The following is a 19,655-nucleotide window of genomic DNA, read 5'->3' as shown; positions in this document are numbered from 1 at the left end:
AAGTGCATTTTCTGGTATTGGTAACCTTGGAGAAGTAACATTATCAAGTAAATAATGCTTCTGGGGTAATATGCAATATTTTATCCTTGTAGTGAAGTTACATCATGTGCACTGTCAGGAAACATCAGGAAAAGTTTAAGTCAAATATGGATTTCTATCCAAGGGATAGAAAGAAAGCCTGAAAAGTCTAACTTGGATCTAGAGTTGCAGAAGAAATTCAGTTTTGTCTGCATTTTAATGAGAAGCAGGCAATGTACTTCTTGAATCAAAATGCAGCTATCCTTCAAAATTTGCAGTTCTGTGAATTTTGTGATGCAGTTCTCCAACCAAACAATATGCACAAAAATGCATTGTATAAGGGAAAATTGCTTGCAAAATGTGTATATCAGTCAAAACTGCATATAAAAATATGTTTTTTACCAATTTTCATGAGGATTTTGTTTAAAATATAATTTGCTGAGGAAATTTAATTTAAAATTGGAAAAATGAGAAATTTAGAGAACCAAAATTGACAGTTTACAGCTACAGTGTGCTTTATTACTATGTAGGGGAAAGAATATAGTGGTGGTGGTGGGAGTTTTTTAACCTTATGCCATACATTCTCTCCCCCTGCTCCACCCCTCCATCCATAATGCTTTCCTCCAGTGTATTACTGTTTAGGGGTTCAAGTTCCCACCCTCTCTCCCCTCCATTGACCTTTTTTTCAGTTGATATATTTGACAGTCTATGTCAGGGGTTCCTAAACTTTGGTCCATGAGCTTCATTTAGGTGGGCCATGGCATGTCCTCATTAAATATTTATACTGATTTTTAAATGTATTTTAATGCTTCCTTTATTTCATATATTGTATTTTATTGTGTTACAGTTTTAATTCTATGGAATGCAAACTGTAGTAAAATAAAATACCATATAAGAAATCAAAGAAGCAATAAAATACAATTTAAAATCATACAGTGTCTAGCACAGCACATTACAACAGGCAGAAAAACCATTAAGTCGTCTACCAAGAGCCTCGGGAATTTTCAAGTGGTCCATGGGAAAACATGTTTGGGAACCACTGGTTTACAGCTTAATTGCTCTCAGTTATAGACTAGCAACACAATCCTTACATGTCTACTTAGATACAAGTTCCAGTGAGTTCAACCAGTCTTACTCCTAGTGAAGCTTGCCTTCACTACGAGACTCACACTGTCTGCCCAATTGTGTCTATTATGCCTATTTTAGCCCCATCTCTAAGCTGCAATAAAACATTGGACTATGTGTAAGAGAATTTGTATGCCACTCTCAGCCACAGCACACACAAATATACAGAGAGAAAGAGAGAGAGAGACTGCACTAGAGAGGATGGGAGGGATAACGGGGTATAGTGGCATTAATCTGGGCAATTTATACTGATTAGTTACTTTTTAAATACATATTTATTGTTAGTTGCCTTAGGTATTATATATGAAATGGAAGGGCATAAAGTTAACAAAGAAATTAATGAGTTTTAACATGTTTTTAAAATCTAAACACTGGCAGAAAATGTTTTAAAGAACTGCTACCTTTTGTTGCAGGTGAGGATGGGGGTGGTGGTTATGCTGATGACCAATCCCAGCTGAAAGGGGAAGGGGTTTTGATGTTGTGCAAAGTGTACAAGTACAGTTCCTTCCTCTACAAAGAAAGGAAAACAAACCTACTACAAGAATACCAAAGAAGAAAGCAAAGGGTCTCAGCAGACCTATGCTCCTTGCAAATAATCAAAAAGTTGCTCATGCATTATGCAATTGCAGTCATGAAATTGTAGGCATATGGATCAGGAACCAGCTAGGAAACAGAAAACAGAGAGTAGGACTAACTGGAGAGTTCTCCCAATGGAGGGATGTAGAAAGTGGAGTCCCCCAAGGACTGGTATTGGGACCAGCGCTTTTTAACTTGTTCATAAACAATATAGAGTTGGGGGTGAGCAGTGAGGTGGCCAAGTTTGCTGATTATACTAAATTGTTCAGGGTTGTTTAAACATTGCAAAGAGCTCCAAAAGACCCTCTCCAAACTAGGGATGGTGTTTGCTGCCTAGTTCCATCTGCTTGTATTTCACAAAGCCGTTGTTCGATCCCAATCTGCCTTTTTTTGTTCCTGCTTGCTTTGGCACTTGCCGATTCGATCCACTGTAGTTATTGTTTTTGCAAAAAAAAACCTGTATTTTTTAATGCAAATGCTTATGTAAATGATCATTTGTTCCACGTGGTTTATTTTTTCCTATTTATCACACCTACATGCTGTTACAAATGCATCAACTTAGAGAAAATTACCAAGATAATTTCAGAAAATCGGGGGTGGGGGTAATTGAAAAAAAATCTGTGCCAATTACAGCTACAAACCACTGCAAGAAATCAGGTCCAATCCAAAAAGATAGTGGACTGTCAAAATCAGTCAGAATCCAGTACTAAGTCTGATTTACCGGATATTCTCTCCCATCCCTACTCCAAACTGAGTGAATGAGTGGTAAAACACCAGATGAAATTCAGTGCAAAGAAGGATAAAGTTACGCATATTGGAGCAAAAAAATCTTAATTTCACTTATACACTCATGGGGTCTGAACTGGCAGTGACTGACCAGGAATGAGACCTTGAGGTCATAGTGGATAGCTCAATGAAGATGTTGACCCAGTGTGTGGCAGCTGTGTAAAAGGCAAATTCCATGCTAGGGATCATGAAGAAAGAAATTGAAAATAAAACTTCAGATATCGTAATGCCATTATACAAATTTATGATGCAGCCACATTTGGAATACTGTGTACAGTGCTGGTCACCTCACCTCAAAAAGGATATTGTAGAATTGGAAAAGTTTCAGAAAAGGTCAACCAAAATGAGGAAAGGGTGCAACATTTCATTTTTTTTGGTTTAGTTTAGAGTAAGAGGTTACATGATAGAAGTGTCTAAAATTATGCATGTCATGGAGAAAGTGCACAGAGAAAAGTTTTTCTCCTTGTCTCATAACACTGGAACTTGTAGACATCCAATGAAGGTGGATGTTGGAAGATACAGGACAGACAAAAGAAAGTACTTCTTCACACAGCACATAGTTAAACTATGGAATTCACTCCCAGAAGAGGCAATGATGGCCACAAACTTGGATGGCTTTAAAAGAGGATTAGACAAATTCATGAAGAATAAGGCTATCAATGGCTATGCTCTGCCACCGTAATCAGAGGCAGTATGCATCAGAATGCCAGTTACTGGAAACCGCAGGGGCAGGGGAGTGCTCTTGCACTCAAGTTCTGCTTATGGGCTTCCCATGGGCAACTGTTTGGCTATTCTAAGAACAGGATGCTGGACTAAATGGGCCATTGGCCTGATCCAGCAGGCTCTTCTTATGAATTTTTTCAGGTATAATTGAATCTCGAACTTTGAGGCTTTAAACAGCTGTAAGGCAGAGCTTGCCATTCAGTTTTGCATTGATTCTGTTGGGAATTATTTGCATTCTTCTGTTGGGAATACTGAGTTCTTTTTGCCTTTTGCATAGTCAGAAAAGAAAAAGGGTGTTGGAGAGCAAAGGGAGGTGTCTGTCTGATGTTGACTGGGAGGGAGATCCACAGAATCGGGCCACAACACTGAATGCACATCTGCTGCCAGATATGAGCCATGCATCTGAGCTTTGTGGGACCACTAACAGGTGGTCCTTAAGGTGTCTTGGACCCAGGTTGTTAAGGGCCTTGTAAATAAATACAAGAACCTTGGAGTTGGCCTGCTAACATACGGGCAGCCAGCGCACGCTTTGAAGCACCAAAGTTAGGTGCAGGTGGGAGTCTGTCCCCACCAACAGTCTAGTTGGAGCACTTTGTACCAGCTGGAGTTTCTGAATGTCCTTCTTCCAAACGCATGTTAAAAGGAATTATGTTTATATTGCTAAATAATTTTAAATGTCTACATAATTTTAAGACTGTATCACCCTGACATTCTGAGACACGCAGATCTCACATTAAACTAAGTAAGATATCCTCTACTCTGCTTCATAGTTTGACAAGACCCAAAACACATCCTACACATAGCAGCTGAAGGCACTGAGTTCTTTACAGTTCTTCAGTATGCTAAAAATTGGGTTCACCAGCCTCACAATATTCTTGACAGACACTTTTAGGCAATCAAAACACAAGAACACAGAACATAGAACACAGACTAGAGTTGGTAGGGTTGTTCTGCATGATCGAGTTGAAGTTGAACAGTATTTATTAGGTAAAAATGTATATTGCTTGCTTAATTAATAAAACATTAAATTTTAACCATACTGAATTATACAATATTTAAGTGGAATATAAATATTTGATGACATGGAAGTTGTAGGAACTTCATAAAAATGAAGTTTAAACATTTACAATATCTGTGGCAGAGTTATGTTAACTTTGTTTTAGATCAGTTTTAATTTTTCAGATGAAAAAGTTGCTTACTTAAGAAAATAGGAAGAGCCCTGGTCGATCAGAGCAAAGCCTAACCTAATCCCACAGTGGCCAACCAGATGTCTAAGATGTTTAAGAAGCAGTGTCAGACTGGGAGTGGGAGACCAGGGTTCAAATTGCTGCTCAGCCATGAAGCTCACTGGGTGACCTTTGTCCAGTCACTACGTCTCTCAGCCTAACCCACCTCACAGGGTTATTGTGAGGATAAAAGTGGGAGGGAGAGAACCATGCTTGTATGCCACCTTGGAAGAAAGGTGGGATGTAAATGTAATAATAAATAAATGTCCATGGGAAGCCCACAAGCTTCTGGCTATTGTTCCCTGGAAACTGGTGTTCAGAGGCATCTAGCCAAAATTACTAGTAGCCACTGGTGTCTTCTTCCTCCATGAATTTGCCTAATTTCCTTTAACGCCATCTAACCATCTCAGTTAGTGGCTGTCGCTGCATTTTGTGGAAGCAAATTCCATAATTTAACTATGTGTTATGCAAAGAAGTACTTCCTTTGAATCTTCCCAACATTCAGCTTCACTGGATGACCCTGGATTCTAGTATTATGAGAAAGGGAGGGGAAAATGCCTTCTCTCTGTTCACTTTCTCCACATTATGCTTCATTTTAAACATCTTATCCTTCAGTACTCACCTTTTTTCTAAACTAAAACTCATGTAGTAGCTTGTCCAGACCCCTGAGCATTTTGGTTGTCCCATTCCACACCTTTCTATTTCTGTAATTCCTTCTTTGAGATATAGTGAATGGAGCTGTACATAGCATTCCAAGAGTACTTCATATTCTGCTCTACTCTCCCCCTTATCACCTCTGCAGTTCTTGCCTTATATTTCAGCTAGCCTCTCCTGCCTGCCTGCCAGCTGATCAATGGGGTTTTGATGCCTCTCAGGCTACTAGTGTGATAGATGTAAAAATGCCAGTCAAAAGGAGGTTCTATAGGCTAGAGTCTTTTCAAAACATAGTAAGGATTAAGAAAGATGCCAGTCAAATCCATAGGCTTTCCCACATAAATTGCAGCTTTAACCAGCAGAATTGTAGGCATAAACATCAAGCTGCCTGTGTGTGTTCACACACGCACACACACACAGAGCCATTTCAAGGAGATAATTTCAAGTTAATAATCTTTTTATGCTGTCCCCAAACCCAAAGCTTCAAGAAGTACACATTATCTGCAAGTCAGAACAATAGTCCAATCTTATAAGACTGCTTTAAGGCTTTCCTTGCTGCTCAGAATGTAGTTCTAGTAGTAGATGGACTACCACAATAGCTCTCTGCTTCTGTATTTGCCCTTTATTGATATAACATTTTTTTTATAACATAGAAAATATGGTTGCTGAATTGCTCTAAAACGCTTGACACTGAGATACAGGTTTAATTCAGTTTGGTCCCAGAGAACCGTCTGAGGACATACGAGGACAATTAAATGCAAACGGTGGCATTTGTGCATGAATGGAATGCGTCCTGGAAGCCTCATGTCAGCACACTATGAACCTCCCAAACAAACAGAGCCATACATATAACAATTTAAATAAATAAATGTGCCAGTCTTAAGTCCAGTTTGAATGCTTCCTAGACCCTAGAATGCAAAACCCCAACATCTTACACCCATCTGGGATCATGTGCAGATACTGATTGTGTAATAAATCAGAACTTCCATGTGAGTTGGAACCTGTCCTACTGTTGTTCCCCGGTGACTAGTTTTCAGAGGCATGCTGCCTCTGGTCCTAGCAGTAATACACAGCCATTATAATTAATAGTCACTAAAATCCTGGCTCTTAGTCAGGATCATAGAATCATAGATTAGTAGAGTTGGAAGGGGCCTATAAGGCCATCAAGGCCAACCTCCTGCTCAATGCAGGAATCCAAATCAGCGCATTCCCAACAGACGGCTGTCCAGCTGCCTCTTGAATGCCTCCAGTGTCAGAAAGCCCATGACTATATAGTGTATGCTACCGCCAGGATCAGAAACAGTATGCCTCTGGATACTGATGTGCTAGATTGTGGAAGTTTATTTATTAATTTATTATTTATAAAAATACTTGTATGCTACAATTTCATTTTAAAAAAATCAAAGCATCTTACAATGTGTGTGTGTGTATGTAGCACACAATAAAAACTACGTAAACATTTAAAATCACAGATCCATCAGTTATTACAGAAGATGTATTCTTAATCATCTGTATAAGGCTGGCAGCACACCAAAGTTTTGAGCAAGCATTTAAATATTAAAATAGAAGGTGCCTGCTGAACCTCTATTGGAAGACCATTCCAAAGGAATAGGCCGATGATGCTAAAGGCTCGTTTTCATGCTGATGTCAAATGAGCTTCACCAACTTGGATGATGACCAATGATCCTCCTACAGATAGTGGTTGAGCTGAGATATAAGGGTGCAGGCAGTCCGTGAGGTACTCTGGACCTAACATGCCCAGAGCCTTGTAAATTAATGCAAAGGACATTGAATCTGGCTCAGTAACAAATGGGCAGTCAGGTTGGAAAGAGCAACTGTAACCACACACACTGCGGGAGTCTGAACTGAGCCTTAATCATACTAAATACTACAGTCTTCTGGAAAATTTAGGGTCTAATCCCAAAAGGGCAAACTCTGGAACAGTTGCTATACCCTACAAGGCTTTTCCAAAATATGTTCTTTCCAGAGTGTGCAAAATTCCCTTTGCAAAACTTCAAAAATATTTTACTTACATATGTGATATTTTCAAATGATGGCTTTACTGTTTGTAGAAGGAGCATCTGAATCACTGGATCTAAACCTGCAATGTAAAGAAAGGGAAGAAAATATCTAATTATATTTTATAAGAAAGCTAAGGGAAGAAACAGAATAGTGCGTAGTTCAAGTACTATAACTACTAAAAAAAATATCCTAGCACAATGAGGCTATTGTTACATTTCCTTGGGATGGGTTTTTCCTTAGTTTTGTACGCTGACAACCAAGGCTGGCGCCAAAGGATGGCCAGGTCAGGCTCTGGCTGAGGGCCCCTGCAGCCCAGAGGGGCCTCTGAAAGACCCTTCGTACGGGTGGGAGAACAGCACTCTGTTGCCATGGTCTGCAGCAGAGTCCCTGGCGTGGACTGCAGGGAGGGAGCTTCCAGGCTGTCCGCCCGTTCATTTGCTTCACCTACCTCTTTCCTGTCTTTTGCAGCTGTGCGTGCTGCATGCACAGGGCTGCCATCAACCAAGATGGTGGTGCAGGCTTCTTTAAGGGGCTAATGCCCATACCGCCATCTTGATTGACAGCAAGCATGTGTACCGCACATGCGTGCCATCAACCAAGATGGTGGTGCGGGCATCAGCCCCTTAGAGAAGCCTGTGCCGCCATCTTGGATGATGGCAGGCCTGTGTGCACAGCACGCACAGCAGGAGGAGACAGGAGAGAGGTAGGTGGAACAGGCAGGAGCTGCATGCCCGGGCAGGCTGGTGCCCAAGGGCCCAGTAATGCCTAGTGCCAGTCCTGCTGACAACTTTAACCAGGACATATCCCTATCTGTTTCATATAGCAAATGTCTTTTATTATTATGTTAGACTCAATGTTGGAAAGAACTATTATATTACAGAGCCATGCTCATGGCCCGTGTTAAACATGAGTTGGCTGAATCATGGAGGCAGAGCATATTCACAATGGCTAGTAGCCATTGATAGTCTTATCCTCCTAGAATTTGTCTAATCCTCTTTTAAAGCTACCCAAGTTGGTGGCCATCACTGCCTCTGCTGGGAACGAGTTCCATAGTTTTAACTACACGTTATGTGCAGAAGTATTTTCTTTTGTCTGTTCTGAATCTTCCAACATTCAGCTTCATTGGATGTCCACAAGTTCTAGAGTTATGAGAGAGGGAGAAACCCTTTTCTCTGACCACTTTCTCTATGCCATGCATAATTTTATACACTTCTGTCATTCTACCTCTTACTCGACTTTTCTCTAAACTAAAAAGCCACAAATGTTGCAACCTTTCCTCATAGGAGAGTTGCTCCATCCCCTTGATCATTTTAGGTGCCCTTTTTTGAACCTCTTCCAACTCTACATAGAAAACTGTCTTATACTAATCAGATCACTGGTCCATCTAGCTCAGGGGTAGCCAATTTGGTGCTCTCTAGATGTTGTTGGACTACAAATTCCCACCATCCTTGGCCATTGGCTGTGCTGGCTTGGGCTGATGAGAGTTGGAGCGCAACAACATCTGGAGGGCACCATATTTAGCTATCCTATATAGATGGCAGGGAATTGAAGTTTAGCCCTTCTGCTTGCCAAGTATGTGTTCTGCCATTAAGCTACAGTCCTTCCTGACTTTCTCTTACATTAGTCAGTTCTGACAGATGATCTCAGCATGGAACATACAGAGATGTACTATTCCTCCTTGCAACTCACAGTTCCTCTTATATACAGGCCCTTTCTCTCCCTACCATAATGGTTCATTTTTTCAGTTACTAATTTTTTAAAAAGCCAAAAGGTTACAAAAAATAATATATGGTTTCTCAAATCGTGCAGATCTAAGAGACTAAGTAGGAACTTGACTATATGGATTTGCAGACAAACTGAAGACAGTGGACAGTATTGTACACCAGTCCAGTATGACTTAGTGGTTAGAGTGTCAGCAAAGACTGGGGAGAAGTGGGTTCAAATGCCCCATTTAGCCATGGATCTCACTCGACCAGTCATTCATTATGTCTCAGTCTAAACTACCTCACAGGGTTATTGTGAGTGCAAAGGGGGGCTATATACAGCATCCTGAATTGTTTGGAGGAAGATTACTGTAATTTTAAAAAATAAAAAAAGCTTTACTAGGCTTTAGAGCACCTGTTAGGCTTCTTTTTAAATCACTGGCAAGGAGTGGGTTCTTTTGGACAAAGCAGTGGCCTACTGAGCCATCTTCAACTCATGATGGCTCAGTTAAGTCCATGACAAAACAATACTATGCAGCACTGCTTGCTCCATAAGTGATCTAACAGCTAGAGTTGCATTGCTGTGAGTCATTACCCCTAAGCTTGTCACTAGGCCTAAGTTACTTGCATTCCCGCTCTCCAAAATACCACACTCTGGGAAAGTATGTTGTATTTAAAGTAAGTGTGGGGCACCTATAGCCTTCCAGATGTTGTTGGACTCCAACTCCTATCATCCCTAACGCTACCCATTGGCCATGTTGACTGGGGCAAATGGAAGCTGGAGTCCACAAACATCTGGAGGGGCTACAGGTTCCCTCCCCCCCCCCCGAATGGACAGAATGCTGGTTTCCTCATATATTGCCGAGTGCAATGTCATGTCGGGCATGACTTTGGATATCCCAGACAGCATTTCTGTATCCAAGACAGGGAAAGCATATAACAACAAGTATTAAGTGCTCAAACCTAAGAAAATGACGAGACAATAATTAGCATTTATATAACCAGTGCAGAAGAGGAAAGGGGGGGATAAGCAGTAATTGCAGCCAAAGGGCTGAAGAATAATAGCCATGGACACAGCTGCTGCAGTTTAACAAGTCAGCAAAATAATAATATGGATGGGCTTTGGGGTCCAGATTGCTAATTACTTAAACTCCCACTTATGGAGCATGCTTAGCATCTGGCCGCCAGAAATATAAAGGGAGTTGTTAGGTACTGAATATGTCTGATAATCTCCTAGTTGGGAACGTTTGAGTTACAGCTGGGATTTTTGGAAGAACCAGGTCAATGTTTCAGAAGTAGATGGCTTGGAAAAAAATCTCTGAACCAAATTAGCACTGAAATATTTTTTTTGTTGAGATTGAGAGAGGAAGGGAAATATGTTTTCTGAAATATAAAAATTGTGGGGAAATTAGAGAAGAGGAACAATCTGTTTATTGGATAAGCTAATGCCTCCAGTAGGAACTGGGGAGAAATTCAGTTGGGTTTGCATTTTAATGTGAACCTGCCTAACTGGCATTCCCAAAACAATACACAATACACTTCTCCAAATCTTGCAATGCAGTTCCCTAATTACAAACCTGTGCAAAAAATGTACATACTGGCGAAGATAACATAAAAATGCACAATATTTTGGAAAAATCACTTGCAGAAATATGTACAGTAGGAAAAATGCATGCTAACATGCTGATGAATTTTCATGAGACTTTTTTAAAAAAAAACTGCAAACTGATAATGCAACTCAAATTCCAGTACAGAAATCAATGTTTGAGTGAATAGATTACACTTCACACTTTAAATGTTCAGTGCTCCACAATGGGTGGTGTCCTGCTCACACAAGAACAAGTTCTAAGTAGACTTGTATAGGATTGCACTATTTAAAATCAATTCATTTATTTATCATTTTGATTTTTTTTTTAAAAAAAGAATAAACAGGGGGGAGGATTTAGAATTTAGATGAAGAACTTAAAATCATATAAAAATCCAGTAACACTATGGATCATATATAATTATACTACAAATCACATTAGTACATAAAGGCATATACTCGTAGATGGAGCAGCTGGTAAGAAATACAAAGGAAATAATCAGTTTCAACACTATGTTTAATATGCATATCTAATATCTAAATTAGATGGAGGTTGTAGGAAAATGTCCTGATCCTCAGAAACAGCCAGAGGATATACCAGACTTTAAAACCTTTAAAATTTATCTAGTGGGCTTGCTCTGGTTTGGAACAACCTTCTCTGATGTGTAATTTTTTCCCCATAGGAAAGGCATCCCACATCCTAGAGAACTGCTCATATTCAGTGGGAGGTTTTTCCTTCTTCCGGAGGCTTGTTTCTTCCATCTCTCTAAGATTTTAAATGGAATTCATTCAGATGCTGGAATGAAAAAGACATCTGGGCACACATATTCCATCACTATTGTTGTTTCCTTTTTAAAAAAAAACATATGCCAAGTTAATTAGTCATAAGAACCCACCCTTATGCCACTTCTAACACATGCTAGTACAGTTCATTACCACTGACATTTTTCCTGCTTTTCCTCTTTGTTTAAGTTTATATCCTACAGCAGCAGCAACTGGTCAGTTGCATGAATTATTGCCAGGAGCAGTGTAGTGGTGGAAAGATATGGGAATCATTCTGGATCACCATGGAAGCCCTGGCTGCACTTTTCAATACACTAATGCTAGTATTAGCAGCTGCATCCTGTCAAGAGATTTTTTTTCTCAGCCAAACAATCTGCCATGCTTTAAAAATACAATGTGTGTGAAATTAAGAGAGAAGAAAAATATAATCTCATGATGAGAACAGTTTTTGGAAGAATCAACGTTGATGTGCTGGTGAGCCTCACCACCCACACCTTTGAAAAACATGGCAAATGAAGCACAGCTTATAACTGAAAGATTCATGCCCGTGTGGTCACCAGAAGTAAACCACTCTCCCCACACACACACCCCAGTGTGAAAGAGAGAAGGTTCCTCTCCTTCTAACTCTTTTCACATTTCTCCTCTGATCAACATGCGTCTGTCAATTTGGAGGTGGGTGGAGGAATGAATCGCACATTCCAAATGGGCATTTCTCAAAACTAGCAGATACAAGGGATGGGGAGACTCCTTTAGGAACTAAAGTTATTTTCTTGCATCACATACAGTGCGGATAGGGAATCTGTGGCTGTTCTGATGGACTCCAACTCCCACCATCCCCTGACCATAGGCAATACTATGGCTGATGAAATCTGGAATCCAACAACTTTTAGACATGCTGTCCATCTCTGATATACAGCCTAATCCAGGGTAGCCAACATGGTACTCTCCAGATGTTGTTAGGGCAATGGGCAATGGTCAGGGTGTGTGTTTGCTCAGATGTAAGTCCCACTAAGCTCTATAGAGTTTACCCAGGGTGCTTCCAACATTAGTGCCATTTAGTGCTGCTCAGACATTCCTTCCCTGCCATTAATTGGAAGAGGAATTAAAATTCCACATAGAATATAGTGATAGACTAACTAGCAATGCCCTTATCCCGAGGCGAAGATCCTCCTATCATGGCTGCTCACACAAATAAATTGATCAACTTCAACAAAACATTTATTGCTTGCAGCTTGAGTGCATTCAGTTGCCCACTAGCTGGCTTCTGATTTGCTACCAAGCTTGGCTTAAGGTTTTCCAACTGGTGTATAAAGCTCTATAAGGTTCTGTTTCTGAGAAGCCACCTCTCTCCCTATATACCATCTCAATCATTTAAATCTGTGGATGGAGATCAGCTGATGGGGCCATATGCCCCTGTGGTAAAGCATGCTATGACTTGAGCACATGCTGTTCACATTGTGGCACTAGTCCACCAGAATTCTCTTCCCTCAGAAGGGAAACAAGCCCCATATTTTTTTCAGCATTTTGTTGAAAACGTTTTTCTCCCAAGCCTTCCCAAATTAGCCTATTTTATTTCTGCAGTTTTTAGTTCTTGCTGGTTTTTATGTCTTGATGTTTTTTATGATACACATAATATTCTCTTTCTATACCCCCTTCTTCTTCTTCTTCACTCAAAGTAAACAGTGCTAGCCTTGGTGGTCTGCTCTGTTATTAGGCAGCTTCCTATGTGGATACAGCTTGGATGTATATTTGGGGATGGAGGGAGTATCTTTTCAATTGTTCTGTTGTAACAGGGAGAAGCGTTCAGGTGAATATGTTTAGAATCCTCCTCTCAATTAGGAACTCTGATAAGGCATTCAACTGAATGTACTTAGAATCTTTCTTTAGGCCTTCCCTCTCAACCCAGGAAAAAGTGGAGCAGGTATGCACAGGGGCATTGGGGGTAGAGCTTTAGTATGAGAGTCTGCCTCCTTCCCTCTTTTAGTCCACATGCATTCAGGCAAATGCCTGAAAAAGGTCTTTTGAAATGTTCATAAGCCATGGACAATCTGTGCTGAGATCACATTAGAACCTCAATCACAGCATAGCTGATATAACATAGTAGTGCCAATACGGGTTACACCATCCACATGAACCAAAAAGTGAAATGAAGGCCAACGACTTCACAACTGGAGAAAGTTTATGTTAATATCAAAACCCTGCTCTCCTGTGAAGCTCACTAGCTGTGCAATCCAAACCCAAAATCCACCCGATGAGCAAGTTTGGAATAGGGGATCTTGGGCAATCTTGGCTATGTTGGGGCTCAGCTAGGACTATGCCAGTGTAACTCCCTCATCCCAGCTCAGCTGGGGATATGCCAGAGTAACTCCCTCAACTGAGCCCTGGCTCAGCCATGGTTCAGTTGCTTAAACCTAAGCCATCAGAATTTACATTGGGATAAATCCCCCAAAAAGGGTATTGGGGGGGGAGAGCAAGGAGAGACTTACACCTATTCCAAACCTCTTTCAGCTCAGTCACATGACCTGGCAACTCGGCAAAACTTACAGAGGCAAAAAGGGTGATGCAAATCAAACCATGTTAAAGGGGTGTTTTCTAACTGCCAGTCTCGTATCAGCTCAGTCAGAAGTAGCCCTGCTCTTGAACAGAGTTTGGAACAGGGGTAACTTACACTGGCTTAATTTAAGTCAGAGTAAATTCCACTGGCTTCCTTTACTTAGGATTGTTCTGTCAGTGATCTTGGGATAGTCAATAATCTCTCAGCCTAACCTACCTCACATATTAAGCCTGATGTATGGTGCTCCAAGTTCCTTGGAGGAAGAGTGGGATTCAAAGGAGGAGGAGGAAGACAGGGGAGAAGAGAGGGAGAGAGGGAAAGTTCTAAGAGATCATAGTCAAGATTACTTTTGCTGGCTATCATTGTGGAGCCAAGACTGTCTCTCTTCAATTACACATGGCAAGGATAGAATGATGTGTGGGTTTAAAGGCAGTTTTCTTCAGGAGGCTAGTCCTAACTCAGTTTCTCTTGAAAATATAATACAATGAATACTCGCTATAACATGGGGGTTGGGGAACATGGAAACACCAGCATTATACTGTAGGTCTTCCACATTATAATAAAGAGTGCACTGAAAGGGTTAAAGCGAGCAAGTACAGTACTACTGGTCCTAGAGCTGCAAAAAAACAAAAACAACCACCACCAACCAGGGATCCTGTGGCTGAAGAATGGAGTGGGAAGAAGAAGCAGGAAGGGTTACAGAAGGAGGAAAACAACTTACATAAGGCTTCACAGACACTAATGAAAGACTCAAAAACTCAGAGAAGGTTCCAGATATAAACGTCCCTGCAGGGGGGAATGCCACAGAGGGAGGGATGTTTCAGGAGAGATTTTTTCAAAAACCTGAGAGGAAAAAAGACACAGAAACACCCAGGGGAAGCAAACAGAGGACTCACCAGGGACAAGGAGGACAAACAATGAAAAAAAATGAAATATAACAAACAGAAAAATAGGGTATACAGTATTTAACTTGGAGCACATGGTCATAGCCACAGTATATCTGATTCCATGGTACAGTGATATGTGTTATATTGAGCATCCACTGTTATGGGGAATTAAGAACGATTTTAATCCATTCCTGGGCAAGGTCCTTGAACAAGTGGTTGCGGGCCAGCTCCAGACACTCTTGGATGAGACCGATTATCTGGATCCATTTCAGTCAGGTTTCAGGCCTGGTTTTGGCACAGAAACAGCCTTGGTTGCCCTGTATGATGACCTTTGTCGGGAGAGAGACAGGGGGAGTGTGACTCTGCTGATTCTTCTTGATCTCTCAGCAGCTTTTGATACCATCGAACATGGTATCCTTCTGGGAAGACTGGCTGAGTTGGGAGTGGGAGGGACTGCATGGCGGTGGTTCCGCTCCTACTTGGCAGGTCGGCTCCAGAAGGTGGTGCTTGGGGAACATTGCTTGGCACCCTGGATTCTCCAGTATGGGGTTCCACAGGGGTCAGTTCTGTCCCCCATGCTGTTCAACATCTACATGAAACCATTGGGTGTGGTCATCCAGAGCTTTGGAATGCGTCGCCATCAGTATGCTGATGACACGCAGCTCTATTTCTCCTTTTCATCTTCTTCAGGTGAGGCTGTCAATGTGCTGAACCAGTGCCTGGCTGCGACAACGGACTGGATGAGGGCTAATAAACTGAGGCTCAATCCAGACAAGATTGAGATGCTGCTAGAGGGTGGTTCTTCTGACTGGATGGTGGATATCCAACCTGTCCTGGATGGGGTTGCACTCCCCCTGAAGGAGCAGGTTCATAGCTTGGGGTTCTCCTAGAACCATCTCTGTCACTGGAGGCTCAGGTAGCCTCAATGGCACGGAGTGCCTTCTACCAACTTCAGTTGGTGGCCCAGCTAAACCCCTATCTGGACAGGGATAACCTGGCTTCAGTTGTCCATGCTCTGGTAACCTCCAAGTTAGATTACTGCAATGCACTCTACGTGGGGCTGCCTTTGAAGATGGTTCGGAAACTGCAGCTTGTGCAAAATGCAGCAGCCACATTGGTAACAGGGACCAGTCGGTCCAAACATATAAAACCGATTCTGGCCCGCTTGCATTGGCTGCCTGTACGTTTCTGAGCTCAATTCAAGGTGCTGGTTTTAACCTTTAAACCTTACACGGCTTGAGACCACAATACCTGAGGGAATGCCTCTCCTGATACGAACCCACCCGTACACTACGCTCAACATCAAGGGCCCTCCTCCTGGTGCCTACTCGGAGAGAATCTGGGAGTCTGGCAACAAGGGAGAGGGCCTTCTCAGTGGTGGCCCTGAAATAATGGAATGATCTCCCTGACGAGGTGAGCCTGGCACCAACACTGTTATCTTTTTGGCACCAGGTCACGACTTTCCTCTTCTCCCAGGCATTTTAGCATGTTTTAAATTGTTTTACATTTTTTAAATTGTGTTTTAAATTGTTTTTAAAAGGTGTGTTTTAAATTTGTATATTTATTTTAATGTTTTTAGTTCCTGTAGACCGCCCAGAGAGCTTCGGCTATGGGGCGGTATATAAATACAATAAATAAATAAATAAATATCGACTGAAATTTTTTAGAAAATGCAGCAGAATAAAGAATCCAAACCACTTTGGGAACTTTTTGATTTTGATTTATTTGTATCATACCAACATTCACACTTGAACCGAGTTCCAAGTAGATACAAATTGTTGCCACCTCAGAATTGCAGCATTTTATATTCTGCACACATGTACAATGCTGGAATGGAATGGATTGCCTTCAAGTTGATTCTGACTTATGGCAATCCTATGAATAGGGTTTTCATGGTAAGCAGTATTCAGATGTAGTTTACCATTGCCTTCCTCTGAGGCTGAGAGGCAGTGACTGGCCCAAGGTCACCCACTGAGCTTCATGGCTGTGTGGGGATTCGAACCCTGGTCTCCCAGGTCGTAGTCCAACACTCTAACCACTACGCCACATTAGCTGAAGCTTAATAAAATAATGTCTCGTAATCACTGAAAGATTTGGAGAAGTTAAGGGGGAATTTTAGAGCGTTAGGAAAAGCAGAGTACTAACAAAATGAGGTGGGGGGAAGGATAGAGAGAATTCTTGTTATCTGCATCCAACAAATTTATCTTCATTTCTAGTTTTGCTTTTTTATTTTAAGTCTAAAAATACAGAGAACACATCTGCCAGTCCTTGAAAGGAAACAGAATTGTGAGCAGCAAATAGAATGAAGATCCAGGATATAAAAAGAACAAATAATGCTAAGTGGATTGCAGTTCATTAGAGCAAATGCACCTCCTGTAAAAATACCCTCATTTCCATGTACTCGCTTGCTCCCACATTTTCCAAGCTGCCACCATCCCCACATTCATTCAATCTACATGTGAAGTTAGGATTTTTTTACCTCAATATACATCACTTTACACTTTCTTACACTAAACTGCATTCACCATTATGTGCCCATTTTGGAGAAAAACTCTTCGCTTGGATGTTCACTATCCTGAATAATTTGGTGTAGCCACAAACTTGGTTGCCTCACAGCTCATCTCTGACTCTAGATCATTTATGAATGAATTTAAAAGTGCTGATCCTAATAGAGTTTCTTGGGGAAACCTCCTTCTCTCTTCCCTCCATGGTGAAAATTGCCCATTTATTTCTACTTTCTAATTCTTTAAACAGCAATTGATCCTGATGAATTAATAAATTTATTAAATTTATTTACCCATTAAACCCATAAAATGACCCATGCATCCAGCTATAATCCAGCTGTTGAGGTTGTGCATGGGTTGCCCTTTCAGAATATTAGTGAAATCACCAATCAGTTCTTTCAGAGGACTGATTTATTTAGCCCCTGCTTTCCTTTTTCTCCAACAAACAGCTGATTGGCAGGATTGCTACTTTTCTGAAACACTAATGGCTGTGCATGCTCAGTTGAATCAAGATGAGCTTGTCCTCTGTAACAGGACACCCCATCAATTATCTATGCAGTAATGCAACAATGGACTCATCATTGGCATCCATAAAATAACCACCACTTTTAAACATTTTTTGAGTTGCCTTATATGTTTTTTTAATATCACAGATTAAAGTACAGGAATATGGATTACTCATGGTTTTAAATGATTATTTATTATTCTCCTAAGGAAAAGGTGAACAATTCATTTTATGTAACATATTACTGCTAGAAGAGGAATACAGTGTTTCAATGTATATAAATATAAAACACCACAATATTTATCCTGTTACTTTTATTGCTTTAAATCTGCTCTCTTTATCTTCTCGCCAAAGAGAAGTACTATATACACAAAAATAAAATTATGAAACCTGAAGGCATCCTTAGCTTCACTGTTAGCATGTTGTAAAGTTTCTTATTTATTACTTCCCAGGGACCTTTGGTAAGAATTAAGCAAATCAACTGTGTTGTAAATCAGTCATTCAGTGGTCTGCAAATGATGAAGAAAAAAAGGTAGAAAAAAAATTGAACCTCCATTTTAAAAAGGACACATTTATTCACTAGCTGGATTCAGTTTGGTATTGTTAAATCTAAATAAAATAAGCAGGCAGGTTTCTACTTACATACCAACTACAACACCACACTTCCATGACAACCTACAGTTATTTACCATGATAGAAGACATATTAGCCATAATCCAGAGAAATGTACAACTAATTCTCTATCGTGTTCTAGTAAGTCAGTACTGTAAGGCACGGAGTACTGGGCACGGCTCGCCTGAAGCAAAAATAAATAAATCCAGCTAACTGCATGTACCAAGTATGGGGTTGAAAGGTAAGCTGGTTAGTGGTAGCAAGAGCAGTTGGGGCAAAAAAGGAGAACCTTTTTTTAGCCTGAGGGCCACATTCCCTTCTGGGCAATCTTTGGTGGCCACATGCCAGTGGTAGGCAGGGCCAGGGGCAGAAGTGGCCAGAGCAACAACTGTGGTTTTTACCTTTGTGCAGTAGGCTAGTTTCTACACATACTAACACATTCCTCTCTAGCCTCCATCCAAGCATGAGGCATTACCGGAGTTCAAGGGCACAGTCCATCCAGGCAAACATACTTAAGGAGGGTGCAAGGCAAGGCCAGTGAAGGTTTGGGGAAAGCATGCATCACTGGGGAGAGTCTTGAGGGCTAGACTGAGAGACCTGGAGGGCCACATTTGGTCCCTGGGCCTGAGGTTCCCTATCACTAAGTTAGGAGCACAGGAAACAAAGTTGCTGGCGATAAAGTAAGAAGCCAGAAGCACCTCTGCAGGATGAGGGCAGCTCTAAGGCGGCAGGAAAATCCTAAAAAGATGCAGAGTTCACCTAACTATTCCTCCAGAGAAAGAAAGCCTACAGGCTTTCTTTGATGACGGGTGATACTCATGGGATAATCTTCTCCCACATCCACTATACTGTACATTATTAAGATCTTTTTTGGAATCTCTCCTCCAGGCACCTCCATCATCTGAGGTAAGGAGGGTGACAATCAAGGAAAGTGTCTTCTTGGTTGTGGTGCCCTGCTGGTGGAATTTTCTCCAAGGAAAGCTTACCTGGCTGGCACCCACTCTTATGTTTTCTTGGTGTTAGGTGAACACCTTCTTATGTTTCCCAGACTAGATATTTAGGTTCAGCTGGATTGGTTTAAACCTGTCTTCACTTTTTTTTCTGAATGTTTTTGTTGTTTTCCAGCTTTTTGGATTTTTATTATGTTGTCTGGAAACCTGGCTACTGCTGCTGCTGCTGCTGCTGCTGATGATGATTTGAAGAGTGGTATGAAAATCATTCAAATAAATAAATAAACAGCTGCCCACACCTGCTCCTACGGGACTGAGTAGTTTTGGGCAGTTGCTCTGCTGAAATTGTGGAGGGTCAGAGTTCAGGCTGCTCATTGAACCTGAGATTCTAGACTGAGAGTCTTAGCCATACATGCATGACCCAGGAATTGTGGGCAATTCC

The 19,655-nt window shown here is 41.2% G+C and overlaps 1 protein-coding gene across 1 annotated transcript in view; it reads right to left on the bottom strand.

The window, feature by feature from the left end:
• Positions 1 to 19,655, bottom strand: part of CNBD1 (cyclic nucleotide binding domain containing 1) — a 222,096-nt gene that overhangs the window by 11,178 nt on the left and 191,263 nt on the right. The window contains exon 11 of the mRNA XM_061611552.1: positions 7,142 to 7,209. Coding sequence (XP_061467536.1) covers positions 7,142 to 7,209 — 68 coding nt within the window. The remainder of the gene's footprint in view (positions 1 to 7,141; positions 7,210 to 19,655) is intronic.

Source organism: Rhineura floridana, chromosome 1, assembly GCF_030035675.1.
Source record: "Rhineura floridana isolate rRhiFlo1 chromosome 1, rRhiFlo1.hap2, whole genome shotgun sequence".
NCBI classification, from domain to species: Eukaryota; Metazoa; Chordata; class Lepidosauria; order Squamata; family Rhineuridae; genus Rhineura; species Rhineura floridana.
This window is presented reverse-complemented; position numbering and strand designations above follow the sequence as displayed.